The sequence below is a fragment of the Phascolarctos cinereus genome, unplaced genomic scaffold (assembly GCF_003287225.1).
Source record: "Phascolarctos cinereus isolate Bilbo 61053 unplaced genomic scaffold, phaCin_HiC Scaffold_726;HRSCAF=1367, whole genome shotgun sequence".
In the NCBI taxonomy this organism is placed as follows: Eukaryota; Metazoa; Chordata; class Mammalia; order Diprotodontia; family Phascolarctidae; genus Phascolarctos; species Phascolarctos cinereus.
In genome coordinates, this window is record NW_027556098.1 from 214,104,859 (window position 1) to 214,120,810 (window position 15,952).

The 15,952-nt window shown below is 39.8% G+C and overlaps 1 protein-coding gene across 11 annotated transcripts in view; it reads left to right on the plus strand.

Moving 5' to 3' along the window:
* WIPF1 (WAS/WASL interacting protein family member 1) overlaps positions 1-15,663 on the plus strand; it is a 158,850-nt gene extending 143,187 nt beyond the window's left edge. For all 11 annotated transcript variants that reach the window (XM_020991003.2, XM_020991008.2, XM_020991011.2 and 8 more), the window contains 4 exons: positions 2,227-3,000; positions 7,310-7,522; positions 8,208-8,321; positions 12,400-15,663. In XM_020991003.2, the coding sequence (XP_020846662.1) occupies positions 2,227-3,000; positions 7,310-7,522; positions 8,208-8,321; positions 12,400-12,455 (1,157 nt within the window). In that variant the 3' untranslated portion in view covers positions 12,456-15,663. The remainder of the gene's footprint in view (positions 1-2,226; positions 3,001-7,309; positions 7,523-8,207; positions 8,322-12,399) is intronic.
* The last annotated feature ends 289 nt before the right edge of the window (positions 15,664-15,952 follow it).

Below are 15,952 nucleotides of genomic sequence, written 5' to 3' on the forward strand. Positions count from 1 at the left end.
AGGGGATTTGCAAACCCCAACACCCTCCTAGAATAGAGTTGGGTCCATGGGAGGCATTCATGATGATGATAATAGAATTTCAATCCCATTGATTCTGAAAATATGCTGATGGGACCCTCCAAAGCAGCAGTCAAGCCACAAAGCATCTGCTCTGAGTTGATAATGGAACAGTAAAAACTGAAAACATCTCTCCTGCCTCTATTAGTTGTGCTCAAATGAAAACAGCTGCCTGCTCCGTGAGATTATCTCCTTTCTATCCAGAGACATAAGAAACCACCTTAGAAAATGCTACTTAAAGTGCCCACTTGGTTGGGGAGGGGAGCAGGAGGAGTAAATTCTAATTTCTTACCCAACCTGCTTTAGTATCCTTTGTTGTTGTTGTTAAGTTGTATTTGAGTCTTTGTGACCCCATTTGGGCTTTTCTTGGCAGAGATACTGTAGTGGTTTGCCATTTCCTTCTCCAGTTCATTTTACCGATGAGGAAACTGAGGCAAACAGGGTTAAGTGACTTGCCCAGGGTCACACAGCTAGTAAGTGTCAAGTGTTTGGTCTGAGGCCAGATTTAAACTCAGGTCTTCCTGACTTCAGGGCGGGTGCTCTATGTATGGTGCCACCTAGCTGCCCCCAATTTTTTAACATTTTTATTTAAAGTTCTGCATTCCTAATTCTATCCTTCCCTCTCTCCCTTCTTCCCTCCCTAATACATTTACAATTATGTAAAACATTTCCATGTTAGTCACATTATTATGAGTTCTAAGAAGATGAATATTTTTCAGTCTTGTCTGACTCTTAGTGACCCCATTTGGGGTTTTCTTGATGAAGATATTGGTATGTTCTGCCATTTCCTTCTCTAGTTCATTTTACAGATGAGACAAGTGAGGCATACAGGGCTAAGTGACTTGCCCAGGGTCACACAGCTATGGAAGTGTGAGACTAGATTTGAACTCAGGAAGATGAATCTGACTCCAGGCCCAGCCCTCTATGCACTATGGCACCACTTACCTGCCCTAAGGAGATGAATATGCTGGGATAGACATAAGTATTTTTTCAGCTTAGTTATCTTATGTGGTTGGTCATAGATTTAGAACTGGAAGGGACTTTAGAATTCATTCAGTCCACCTACTCACCATACCCACCACCACCACCACCAGTTAGCAGATGAGAAAACTAGGGTCCAGAGAGGGTGACAACTTGCCCAGGATCACATAGATAATAAGTGGCAGAGGTAAGAGTTCGAACCATGGTCCTCTGAGTCCAAATCTGTGGGTGCTTCCAGTGCCCTCTGCCGACAGCCCCACGATGTCATGTTAAGTATGTAATAAGGCTGTCCCAGTCTACCACATGGGAAATGAAAATATTCATCAGAAAATAATTCAGTTGTCCATGTCACTCAGTCCCGCTAAAAAGCGCTTCACTTAATGCCAGCTGCCTTTTTTTTTTACCCGATTTTTGTTTGCCAGACTTTTCTCTGACGGCCTTTGCTGACCTCCATCTTTCCTTGTGGGGAGACACAAGTTTACCATATTTTGTCACCTACCTGTAGAAGGGTTCTTTTGCATCCAGTGAGAAGACCTACTAAACAGAGTATGAAAGTAGGAAGACTATTTTTTAAACCTTATGACAGAAAGAGTAATTTTTCTTGGTTAATTTTTAATAGTATAAACTTAAATAATAGCCTGGCCTTAGTGGTAACCAACCCATGTCCACTAATTGGTGCAGAATCTTCTGAAACCCACAGGGTTCCTGAAATTAAAAAGAATTTAGAAACCATCCAATCCATCCCCCTACCTCAGGAACTAGCCTAGGTAAATGAATGGCTAGCCCAGGGGTGGGGAGCCTGCGGCCTTGAGACCACGTGTGGCCCTCTGGGTCCTCAAGTGCAGCCCTTTGAACCCTTTAGTAAAACTCCTCAAAAGGCATGTTTTGACATCATTTGTGATGTCAAAAGGCATGCGGCCATCTAGGTCCTTGGGTGCAGCCTTTTGACCGAGTCCAAGTTTTACAGAACAGATCCTTTTACTAAAGGGATTTGTTCTGTAAAGTTTGGGTTCAAAGGGCTGCACTTGAGGACCCAGAGGGCCACACTTGGACTCGAGGCCGCAGGCTCCCCACCCCTGGAGCCTTTTCTTAGAATTCTCCAGGAAGCGATCTTCACATTTGAGGAAGTACTTTGTGTCTTCATTTTCTTAGGCCGCATCATCTCTAACCTGGTATCATCCTCTCTAGTTTCAGACTCGACCGGAATCCGCCCTCCTGTTCTGCCCCCGGGAGGAAGAGCGACATCTGCAAAGCCATTTTCCCCTCCAGGAGGTGGAGGGCGGTTTCCTACACCTTCCCCAGGCCACAGAAGTGGTCCTCCCGAGCCCCAGAGGAACCGAATGCCTCCTCCTCCCAGGCCTGACTTGAGCGCGAAGCCTGACAGCGGTCCGCCTCCCGTGCCCAGCACGCCAAGGCCAACACAATCAAATCTCCACAACCGAGGCTCTCCCCCGGTGCCCGGGGTACACCGGCAGCCCAGCCTGGGGCCAACTCCTCCCCCTTTCCCTGGGAACCGAAGTGCAGCGTTTGGAGGGATTCGACAGTCATCTCCAGGCTCCTCATCCCCCTTCTCCAACAGACCTCCCCTTCCCCCTGCCCCTAGCCGGGCCATGGATGACAAGCCGCCGCCGCCGCCTCCTCCAATGGGCAACAGGCCATTGGTCAATAGAGAAGGGGTTCCCCCGCCTCCTCCTCCTCAAAACAATAAGCCTCCAGTGCCTTCCACGCCCAGGCCATCCTCCTCTTCACAGGCCCCGCCTCCCCCTCCCCCTCCCAGCAGGCCTGGTCCTCCTCCTGTGCCTCCAGTTTCCAGTGGGAATGACGAAATCCCAAGGCTTCCCCAACGGAATCTATCCCTCACTTCTGCGCCTCCCTTACTTTCACCAGGGCGTTCAGGTCCGCTTCCTCCCCCACCCAATGAGAGGCCACCTCCTCCAGTGAGAGATCCACCAAGCAGATCAGGTATGGCAACATCTCCAGGAGCTCTGTGTACCTAGACCGACCTAATATCAGTTAGCAGTCAGGCAACGAGCATTTATTAAGCACTTACTGTGTGCCGGGCACTATGCTAAGTGCTGGGGATATGAAGACAAACACAAACATTTCCTGTCCTGAAGGAGCTTACATTCTAATGGTGATCAAAAAATCATAATATGATATTATAATTATAATATATTATGATACCTAACATATGATAATGATGATATAACATGTTATATATGATATAATAATATATGGTATTATTCTATGATATAATAATATCATAGAATAAGTTATAATATTATAAGTAATATTCAGGACTGGGGATGAGGTCAGAACCTGTGCTTCACTGGTATAGGGAACTCCCAGATGAGGAAACTATCAGTTCTGGTCAAGGCCTTTTCTATAACTTAAGTTCTTAGAGCAGAAGAGAGGTGTGTCACCTGAGGTCTGTGAATTTTTAAAAAACATTTTGATAACTGTATTTCATTATAATTGGTTTTTATTTATGCATTTGAAACCTTCTGTAGACCTAGTCCATAGGCTTTATTCACCTGACTGCCAAAGGAGTTATAACACAAAAAACTCGACTATCCTTGTCTTAGAGAGGTGGCTTGAGCACTGAAAGATTGTGACTTTTTTTTTAATCAGAAAGTATTTATTAAGGACCTACTGTGTGCAGGTGATAGACATACAAGTTCAAGTAATGAAGCAATTCTTACTTGCAAGGAGCTCACTCTAATGGGGGAGACAAATACATATAAAAATATATATAGCATAAATATAAAATGTGTAAATACAACTATGTGCAAAGTAGATATGGAATTTAGGAGAGAAGGCACTAGCAGTTGAGGGAATCAGATGAGGTCTCATGCAGAAGATGGTCCATGAGCAGCCACTTAGAGGAAGAGACAGACTCTATGAGATAGAATAAGAAGGCACAGAATGTCCATCCCTGTCACATAGGTAGTATGTGTCAGAGGCAAGATGTAAACTAGAATCCTCTTGGCTTCCAGGCTAGCTCTCAAACTTCCATACAGTGTTACCTTTGCAACAATATTAAGTTTATATTTCTATAGCACTTTAAGGTTTACATAACTACTTTACTCAAAACAACCCTGTGGGGTGGCAGGGCAAATGTTACTTACTCATTTTAGAAATAAAGAAAGTGAGGAACAGAGAGGCTAAACTGTGTCTGTAGTGGGAGCTTGAATTGGAACGCTTCTGCCGGAGCTGGGTATGCATATTATCTCCTCCTCCTACCACTGGGAAGTCCAAGGAAGAGTTGCCTTTGGCTATGTCCCAACAAAAAGGCCTCCTCCAAAGAGACCTTGCTCCTTAGGGCTCACAGAGTAGGCAGCTCTTCCTGTTTCAGTCATTGATCCTACCCTCCACCATCACCGGAACCAGGAACCAGCCCAAAGCCCTTTATGAGTGTACCCGTAGGAAGGAGACAGAGTACATATGCCCCTTCCCAGAGAGCCAAGGCATGTATGCCCATATATGCCCATAGAAAGTGATGTAATCCAGTGGTGTCAAACTCAAATAGAAATGCTCATTGACTTAGAAAACTACAAATTAACATTTACTAAGCTGTATTGTGTTTTTATTTCTCTTGTTAAACGTTTCCCAATTATATTTTCATCTAATTCTTGCCACATTCTGGAGTTTGTGAGCAGCTTGTGGCTTGCAGGCTCTAAATCTAACACCTCTGAATTTAATTGGCCCCTCACTGCACTCCACTCCATTTCATCACTTTAGTGACCATGCTTAGCATTTGGAGTTCAAAAACAAAAATTAAATCATTTCAGCCTTCAAGGAGCTTACATCATATCAGGGTAGATAACCTATGTGTATGTGTGTATTTTATGTATTTAAATTAGTCGATGTATCTTTGTTTATGGTTCATATATGCTTGACCAAGATGGGGACTAGAGCTCAGACTTTCAGCCTCCCTAGTGTTCTTTCCACAATATCAGTATTTTCCTCAAGTGAATAAGTTTTTCTTCCAACTGGGAACTGAATCCCACTCTTCTGTGGGACACATATTGCCATTAGGGAGACAGTTTTTCTGGAGATATTTAATTAATTTGCTACGTGCTTCTCATTTCATCTATCTGTCTTTGGGCAACTTAACTGTTTAAAGGACATCCTTTGAAATATCAAGGGGAGATTGGAGGAAAAACTTGTTTTCCTATTTGTTAATTCTAGCAAAGAATCCAAAGAAAGTGATCACAGAGATTGAAATTGTTAGTAAAATAAATTATTAGTAAATAATAATTGTTATTTATTAGTAAAATTGTCATTGGTAAAATTAGAACATATTAATATATTATTAGTAAAATTGCCTAAATTAATTTACTCCGTTTTAAGGGTTAATTGCAGTGCAAAAGTACTCTTTTTGTCTATTGACTTACTACTGCACAATTAACCTGCATTTGAGAGAATAAAGTCTCTTTATTTGGCAGTTTTAACAGAATGAGGGGACTTTTTCTGAAATACTTGCTCAGGAGATCCATAATTTCTACCACCACATGGAATCATTTTAGAAATAATTTTTAAAGCATTTGTTTATACCTTTACAATTGCCTCCTAGGTTCCTAACTGAAATGTAAATTAAAGTTAGTCTGCTTTTGTCTTGGAAAGGAAATTGTATGATTGGTTTACCCTCAGGCAAACATCAAATCAGCTGTTTGAGAATTAGAACTCCTCTCTGGAATTTACTAGATAAATCTTATTTTTTACCTAAATATCCAAGGGACTCTCTGAAGGGGAAGACTGAAGAGGGAACTTCTATTTTCAAAATGACAGCTGGTTGGTTTCTTAATGACACTTCTTCCAGGGACAGATTGTGGTTGGAATAGTTCATTACAGTAATGTGCCTATTGATTAAATCAGATATACTTTGCATTTAAAGGATATCTTACTTCTGTATACCTCAAAGGACTTTTTATTAAAGAAAAAACATCCTGCTTTTTTATCATTCAATCAATAAACATTTATTAAGTGTATGCCATGTTTCAGGCTCACTGCCAAGTGCCTTACAAAAAGAGCGAAAAGACTGTCCTTGCCCTCAAGTAACTAATAGGGGAGATGACATACCAAAAAATATGCTAAATATACAATATACCTCCCAAAATACAAAGCACTCTGTCTCAGGACAAGGGTTCTGTGTCATTCTACAAATAAAATAACTAATAAAAAGACTCAAAAAGGATAAGAAAACATTTTTCAGGATCCAAGTATTAAATTGATTAAATCATAAAAGGGAAAACTTTCCTTGACTAAAGTAGAACATTGTCAGATCTCTAGCAACACACTCAACAGACCACTGGAACAACTCCTTAGCCTATAAGTGTGTATTACTTTGAACATATATATGCCAGTGAATAAGCGTATATGTGCCAGGCACTGTACTAAGGCACTGGAGATGCAAAAACAAAAATGAAGTTGTTCCTTCTAAGATCTTGGATTCCATTAAGTTAGATACCTACATATTTGTACGTATTTAAATGAATGTGTATCTTTGTTTGTGGTTCATATACGTTTAGCCATCTTGGGTCCCCCTTAAATTATAGTCTAACAAAAAGCAGATACCACATCTTCTCCATAGAAGCATACATTCAGAGCTGGAAGGAACCTAAGCAGCTACCTAGGCTAAACCCTTCATTTTACAGATGATTAAATAAAACCTCTTCATTTTACAGATGACAGCATATTTCAATTAATTAAAAAACATTTTTTTTATTTAATGAGGAAAATTTGGCCACAGGAGATTAAGTGACTTGCCTGAGTTCCCACAGTGGCAGAGCAGGGATTTGAACCCATGTTATCCCAACACCAAAATACAGAACTTTTTCCACACAGCTTCTCATGATTGCTAATATTTATATAGCACTTGAAGGTAAAACAAGTGTTTTGCATGTATTATCTCATTTGATCTTCATAACAGCTTTGTGAAGTGGATGCTGTCATTATCCCCATTTTGCTAATGAGGCAACTGAGTTGAAAGATGTTTAGCAATTGGCTCAGGATTACACAACTAGTCAATGTCTGAAGCAGGATTTGAATTCATCTTCCTGTTTCCCAAGTCTACTCTATGCTATACTCTATTATATGCTATATACCACCTCTGTGGTATATACTCTATGCTATATTCCACCTAACTACCTTAATAGAGTTATGTCGAGTGTCATGTAGCCAGTGAAGACTTGCTTACTTGTTACTGTTGATCATGATGAAAATGTGAGATGCCATATTGTCTTTCTCTGTTTTTTTTTTAATTCTTCAGGACCTCTTCCACCTCCTCCGCCTATAAACAGAAATGGCAATACTTCCCGAGCACTGCCTTCTACTCCTCAACTGCCTTCCAGAGGTGGATTAGAAAACCAGAGAGGTAACCCAAGGCCTCCTCTTCCTCCAGACAGGCCAGGCTCTGGAGCTCCACCTCCCCCACCACCCTCATCTTCAATGAGGAACGGCTTTCAAGACTTATCATGTGAAGGTGAGATATGATCCCCACCTATTCCACATGGCAGCTGACTTGTTCCTGAACTATATGCAAATCATGGATAAATAATATCTTTCTTAATTCCCCCCACATGATTTTAGGGCCCCAACAGTAATCACCCACAGTCACTTAAGATTAAAGATAGTAAAGGCAGAAAAAAAAGACAGATGATTTTCCCCCTGATCTACATAGTCTTTGTTTGCTTCCCATTGTAGCAAGATGAAGAATTACAAGAGTCTAGGATCCTAAAAGAATGATGACTTTTCCTCCCTGTATTACCTTATTTCTGGACAGTTTTCAAAGAAGGAAGAGGCTGAAGGGGTCACCCCTTTGTAAACTGCCACTGTTGTGAAGTCATGTCAATCAATCGTGACCCTTCATTGGAGATGACTCTGGTCCTAGCCAGCCTGGTACTTTCATTTCTTTTATAGCTGATCATTTCAATTATAGTCCTGTGAATCTGTCACATGTGGCTTCCATAGGTAGTGATAGGCTGATGTGTTAACATTTGCTATATTGAATTGAGTCTTTGTTAAAATGTTACTAGCTTTTCTTTTATGCACATAAACCTAAAGTGGTTTGGACCCAATTGTGCCTGAATTTCATTCAGTCCCTTTGGTTAAGTTAACTCTTGTAGCAGATTGTCTAGTATTGATAATACCATTTGATCTTCCCTCAGATGAGTGGGAAAGCAGATTTTACTTCCATCCACTATCTGATTTGCCACCTCCAGAGCCATATGTACCAATGACCAAAAGTTACCCCAGTAAAATGGCGAGAAATGAAAACCGGAGTGAGTATTTCCCTAAATGTGCTTGAGTGATTTAAACTTGGACTAACAAGTAAGTTTTATCATTGGTAACATCAATTTGTCATTACTAGAGGGGGAGGTTTATCAGATGGGGAAGAGATTAAGGATTTCCTTTTGGGACCATTTGAATTGATTATCCTCCAGCAATTAGATAATTTCCCCATAAAATGAGGATTCTGAATATACTCAATGTGTCCTCCATAGACAATTCTTTTAATAAGTTATCAATTTAGTATGCCTTTGATTTCTTAGTAAATTGAAATTTTATTAGATTGTATGCTTCAGTAATTCCATCTCCATTTTGGCGCATTTGAGGCAGCATAAATAGAACCATTTTCCTTTCCTGAGAGAAGAAATGTATTGGTCAGACTTTATATTAATTAAAATAGTAACCCCCTTTCTATATCGTCCTCTTTACTGATGGAAGTTTAAGTGTGAAAGACTGGAAAATATGAGTAAACCCAAATTTCTGAAATATAATCTATAATCTTCAGAGGAAGAAAAGTGCTTCCCAAGGAAAAGCTAGAGTTTTATGGGCTAGTGGCAGTGTGCATGGGTAGGAGTCAGATGTAAAAGCTGTTTTAGTCTTGGAATTGAAGGATTTAGCAGCTGATTAGATGGGAGGGAGTGAGGAATGAGTGAGAGGAAGAAGCTGAAATGACTGAGAAGCTTTGAGCCAAGGTGACTAAGAAGATTGTGATGCCATCCACAGAAATAGGAAAGTTGCAGGAAGGAGCATATTAAATGGGAAATGATGATTATCTGGCTACCTCAACCTGAAACACAGTGCACAGCCTCAGCTCCAATCCCAGAAATAAGTGAAAAAGGCTTTTGAGGACCCTGATACAGCTATCACAAAACACTTACACTAAAAGTAAATACTTTCAAGGCAGCTAGGTGGCATAGTAGATAGTGCACCGGCCCTGGAGTCAGGAGGACTTGAGTTCAGATGTGACCTCAGACACTTGACATTTACTAGCTATGTGACCCTAGGCAAGTTACTTAACCCCAATTGCCTTGGGGGGGAGGGGGAAGTAAATACTTTCATCCATGGAGTAGGTCATTCTACTATCACTCATGGCCACTATTCTTCCTTACTACGTGATTCTTCATAAGCACAATTAATTAGTTTTCTACCACCTCCTACAGATTAGAACCAGCAGACTAGAAATAATGAGTGACAGTGGTTAGAAGCCTGAACACTGACATCGAATAGAGGTGACAGGCGACAGTCTCACATCAAGAGAAGAGGCAAAAAACTAAAAAGGAGCTGTGCTGGTTATTAATGCACAGTCGAATAATCGATTTCATAATGATAATAATAGCTAACATTTATATAGCATTTAGTATGTGCCAAGCACTGTGCTTTCTCAATAATTATCTCATCTGATCCTCACAACAATTTGGCAGGCTAAGTGCTACTAGTATCCCCATTTTACAGATGAGGAAACTGAAGCAAACAGAGGTTAAATGATTTGCCCAGGGTCACACAGCTACTAAAGTGTCTGAGGCTGTGTTTGACCTCAGGTCTTCCTGACTCCAGGCCTAGGGCTCTATGCACTATGGCGCCACCTAGCTGATTACATGGAGATAGTAAGGTTTAGGCATTGGACTTAAAGATACAGAACTCCCAAGAGGAAGAAAGTTCTACCAATGCAGGTTAGCTCCTTTTCAGCAACATATAATCTTAGAGATTAGGATCACACAGCCAGTGTATATCGGAGTTCAAATTTGAAATCGGGGCTTCTTGGATCCAACTCCAGCTCTCCACCTATTGCACCACACTGCCTTTTCCTGAGTTAGCAAGAAAAAGTTAAATTACATTCAGTATTCCCTGTTTAAGAACAGTGACTAATATATTTGAGGATTATTTTCACCAAAAATAGTTTGAATAAAATGAACTTCAAGTGCTTGGAATTCAGTTATTAAGGCAACTGACAGTACTTCCTAAATGAGGCTCTTGTCAGACAAATATGGAGCTTGCAGTTTTGGATTAAAAAAAATCAATCTTTGAGTAAGGCATACACCTGTTACTATTAGACACTCTTATCACAGGAGAGAATTTTGATAAGAAAGATAAAATTGTATTTCTTCCCTTTGGGGCTAAAGTATTAGCCCCAAATGCCTGGGTGTCTTTAAAGGGATTAGAGTTTTGTGTCCTAGAGTAGACAGGGAGCCTGAATATCTTCCCTGGTTTCATTGGAACATTCTTAATCCAGCTGGAACATGATCTGTGTATTTGAATCAATTGCCAAGCCATCTCCCAAAATAAAAGATAAGAACTGTATATGGGGTTTTTGGACACACTGACATAGCTCTGCAGCCTTGGGCACTAAGTCACTGAACCTCTTGGTTCCTGAGTCCCTTGGCCCCTAGGTAACTCTCTAAGACTATTATTTATAGATGAATTGCTCATGGAGAGACTTTCCACATTGGGAGTGCCCTGTTCTCTGCAGAACAAAACAACAGTATACATATTGTGTTTTATACTTTATAGACATTGACCTTATAAAGCATAATTTTTTTTTTGGTATAATGACTCTCGTTCATTTGTTATAATCTGTGCCAGCAAACAGTTCTTATATAGCCCTGTTGTCCCCACATAGACGGCAAGACCAACTCACAGGAGCATAGGTTCATATATGTAGAGCTGAGAAGGGCTTAGCTAGAGTTGACAACTCTATGAAGGTCAAACTTCTTATTTTACAAGTGAGGAAACTAGGACCTGAAGGATTTAAGTGACTTGCCTGGGGTTACATAGCTAGTTAGTGTCTGGGGTAGGATCTGAACCCAGCTCTTCCTGACTTTAAGTCAAGCACTATATCTGCTCTGCTAGTTCCTGGAAGGGAACTCAGGTCTATTGCTGTGTCCCACTCTGGGTTACAAAGTGTGGTGTGGGTTGAATAACAACAAAATACAACTTTGTTAAATTACAACCCATTTTGTGGAAACTCCCTGAGATGGCTCCCCTATGAAATGTCCACTGGTGTCACTATGACAATCCCTGAGGATTCCTTATTACTTTAGTCCCATTTTGTAGGGAGACCAAACTCTCCCCCCAGTTCCCTTCCATTCCAGAAACCCCGTTCTAATAATTATAACAAGTAGCATTTATATAGCATTTTAAGGTTTACAAAGTGTTTCACATGTTTTATATCATGTGATCTTTACAACAATTTTATGAGATATTATCCACACTTTACAATTGAGGAAACTGAGGCAGACAGAAGTGAAACACATCTAGTAACTGTCTCAGGCAGATTTTGAACTCAGATCTTTCTCACTCCGTCTATTACTATAACCAGTGCTCTGACTAGCTACTCTGTATTCTAATATATTCTTACGTATTCTCATATATCCTGAAGTGAGCAGGTAGCTTAACTGCTGAGATACACATTGTAAGGGATGAATAGAAAGCCAGGCCCCAGTCATAGGGGCATTTAACTATAACAGAAAAGCTCAGGTGCCTTGTGACCAGCAGCAATCCAAGGGTTCTGAATGCTGTTATGCTGGTGTTATACCTGATGGCTGACCAAATTAGAGGCTTCATAAGGTTCTATTTCGACATTATAAGTGCTTAGCAAATATTTGTCGAATTGAATTGATGAGAAAACACAATAGCCTTGTACATATACTCAACAATCCATGATGAATCACCATGTCTAGTCAATAACACATAACTTTTTAAGCCCCTGTTATGTGCAAGGCACCAGGTTAGACACAGTGCTCCCCAAAGCCCTGCCTTTAAGGAGCCTAGAGTCTGCTCCCTTCACTTCTTTTTTTTTTCTTTTTGGTGAGGCAATTGGGGTTAAGTGACTTGCCCAAGGTCACACAGCTAGTAAATGTCAAGTGTCTGAGGCTGGATTTGAACTCAGGTCCTCCTGACTCCAAGGTTCCCTTCACTTCTTACTTACATAACTGTGAGTTTGCTTAAGGTGTGGGGTCAGCAGGTCTATAATTATGTAACTCCTGTTATTTTTGTGCAGAAGTAATTAAGCATTCTAACCCATTTCTGGACTTTTCCTTCATCATTCTTTTTTTTTCCCCTTCATCTTTCAAGGTGGCTCCAACAGGAGGGAAAGAGGAGCTCCACCACTTCCCCCAACCCCCAGGTGAATGGGGCGACCAACCTGCCCCAGCTCAATCGCTGTATTTACCTGAACTGAAGAGCTGCTTCTGTTGTCACCGTTGGAAAATCAGCCCCCTCACCCTATCCCCATCCTTGCCTCTTTTTTTGTGTCCCCTTCATGTGACTAGAGGGTAAAAGGTGGGGCTATTGGGATGCATGTATGGATTTTGTGGATTTACCAAATCAAGTGATAAAATACACCTAGAGTTTATGACCAGTATATAGATATATATATATATATACATATATACATACATACATATGTGTGTGTATGTGTATATATATATATATACATATATACACATATATATGTGTATTAACTTCAAAGCTATTGCTTGCTTCAGGGGCTGTCTGCAGGTGAAGCCTCTCATGACAAGTTGACAAATAATGAGAGTTTTGAAATTCACGTTAGCAGCTTTTAAAGAACAAAGTCTGAGCATTTACTGTCTATTTGCCTTAAACCTATTCTTGTTAAAGCCTATTCACTCACCTGAGAATGTCTCTTTCATAAGGAGGCTTGCTTATTTAATTTTTCTCCTCCATCTTTGCATGCTTAGCCTACTTCCTACTTCTATGAACCACAGACCTCCTAGGGGAGTTTGCTGAGCTCAGGCTCAAATGATGCTTTCATCCACAGCACATCCAGCCCTTGGCAGTCTAAGGTAGGATCTGGGAGATAGAGGATAATGAAAAAACACCTCTTTTTTTATAACAGTGTACCACAACCCCCCTCCCCACTAGAAAAAAGACAACCAATAAATGCTTTGATAATTAAAGGGTAAACAAAAAAAGAAGTTAGGAGTCCATGTTCCTTGTTAGTTACAGAATTGACAGCTAAATATTGTTTTCCCCCTTTTCTCCCTACCACACACACGTACACACACACCAATGGCCAAACTTTTAACGCATAAACTTGGTGAGTACCTCAGGATAGAATTTGGTCTGGTATAGTTTATGGTCATATGGAAATCATGCATTAAAGAGAAACTGAAGGTCTGTAAGTCTCCCTGGCTCAGAATTAGCTGCTTTTTCCATCTGTATGTCAGCTGGACTCTTGCTGTACCAATTTGAATCAGCTTTTGTCTTTCTCCCTTTCTGAGGCAGGTTCCATGAAATCTGCCTGGCATAAGTCCAAATGACAGCCCAGAGTAGAAAAGGAGAGAAAGTTAGGAAAATATTGCACCACATGCTATTCTCTGAAACATGCAAGAGGAGAAACAGATTTGAGTAAGTGAGCATAGGGCCTTGAAAATCCAAGGCTGAGGCTTATTGAAATAAGAGCATTTTGGAGGGACAGAAGACTGGAAAATGAAAAATATTTGTAAGAAAAATTTATATGGAGGGACCCATTGTCTTGGAGCTCTGTTGAATGAGGCTATAGGGAAAGCCAGGTGTTCCTTTTTCATACAATTTTGTTTACAGAGATTTAATGGGATTTTTATCTTAAGACCAAATGAGGGGAGTGGGAGGGAGCGAGAAATGAAGTTTCCACCTAAATGTTTTATATAGTTGGTTGTGTCTAAAATTGTTTCGTGTATTAGTTGTTTTTAAAAAACATATTAATAATGAGCATATATAGATCTACCCAAATTTTTATTACAATATCAAATTATTATTCTCAAGTTACTGGTTAACTAAAAAAAAATCAATCCAAAGACAGATTCAAAAGATTCATTCATGTTTATAGAATAAAGTATTGTGTCCAATAGTACTTAGGGATGTATAATGAATTATTAAGTTACCAGTTTGAATGCACTGTGTTTTTTTTATGCCTCTCCTTGCCAAAGTCTTGGATTTGATACATGTAATTGGTTCTTCTTTCCTCCTACATCCCACATATATCTGCCAGGCAGTGAATGCTGTTTGCCTGCCTGAAAGAGTCAAGGACTGAAGAGTTATTGCAAGGGCTGGACCCAATATGTCCAAAAGTGTATTTTTGTTATGATTTATAATGTTTGGGGAATTTATCTACTAAACTAAATCATCTTTTTTTGAAAACCCTGGAGAAGATGCAGCCTGGTATAGTGGAAAGAGCAGTCTCTGGAATCACAGGATCTGGGTTCAGATTCCCCCCTCTGATGCTTACTACCTGTGTTTGAATTCACTTCCCCTGGGTCTCAGATTGCTCATCTCTAAAATAAAGGGATTGAAATAGCCTCTGAGGTGCCTTCAAACTCTCTACATGTGGTCTTGTTCTCTGATCTGATTTTAACGATATGACACAAAGATGAAGATGAAGGTCAAGCTTTTGAAAATTATGGCCCCCGGTCTTCAATGTAAATATGTTGAAGAGAAAAACTTGGCAATAGAGAAAATGGTCCAAAATGGAACAATAGTTGACTCGTTGCATTCTATATCCCAGATTTTCAGAGAGCAGCCTAAATTTGAGCATCTCATCTTCAAAGTTGCAAACCACCTGGAACTGATATATTTAGAATGTATTTTTTTAAACAATGAATGTTCCAATATTCCAAGGATCTGTGCTTGCTTTCTTTGAAAAAGCAAACAAACAAAAAACCCTTTTCTAGCCAAAACTTCTCATAGCACCTCTATGGTAAAACTACAAAGAGAAAAAAAGAAAATACTACTGCAAAAGATGCAAAAATCAGCATTTTTTCCTTCTTCCAAATCCCAAATTACTATGTCTGTTTTAATTTTCTATAAAGTTTTAGGTATATTCAAGATGAAATACAGTATTTTAACATTCATCATATCATTTTATATTAAAGTGTATTTACAGTATTAAGAGTCAGTATTCAGTATTTATTTCACTATGCATTGTGTTTAGTAAAAAGAGTGAAGCAACAAAAAATGCTTACTCCATTGGTGCCTTATTTTGTGATTTGAAAGAAATCAACTTTTTTGTGTCTGTAGCATATTAGTTAAAAAAAAGTTAGGCTTTGATATTTTAACTTCTAATACAAAATTACGAGAATTTCTTATGTTATTTTAGTAGCACAAAATGGGATGATTGTTAAAATGCCCAGTGAATTTCTTTCATGAAATTCACCTTTTCCTACTTTGTAGTCAGGGACTGTAGAAGGGCAAAGAGTAATTTTTTTCCATAGCACTGCACTGTAAACATGCACATTTTGATATCTGTTCATTGTTGAGTAGCTTAAGTGATGGGGCCCAGACAGCCACAGTGATCTGCGCCTTTTAAAATTAGCCAGATAATAAATAAAATCAGAACGATCAAGTGTCAACTGGTGGTTTTTATATAAATATCCGCACACCAAGAAGTGAAAATTGAGTGTCCATTTTCTGCCTTCCACCATGGAGTCAGGCCAGGCTCCCCACAGAAACACAAAATGCACTTGGAAGCAAAAGGACCTGTGCAAATGCTTTAATATTTTCTGGAACTCCATTCTCATCCCTCTTTGGGTTTGGAGTTTTATTTGTTTTTGTTTTTTGAAGAGCTATGCCTGTGTGGGAAGTCATCTATGAATTTTCTTACAGCAGATGCTCATATTCTCCTAACGTA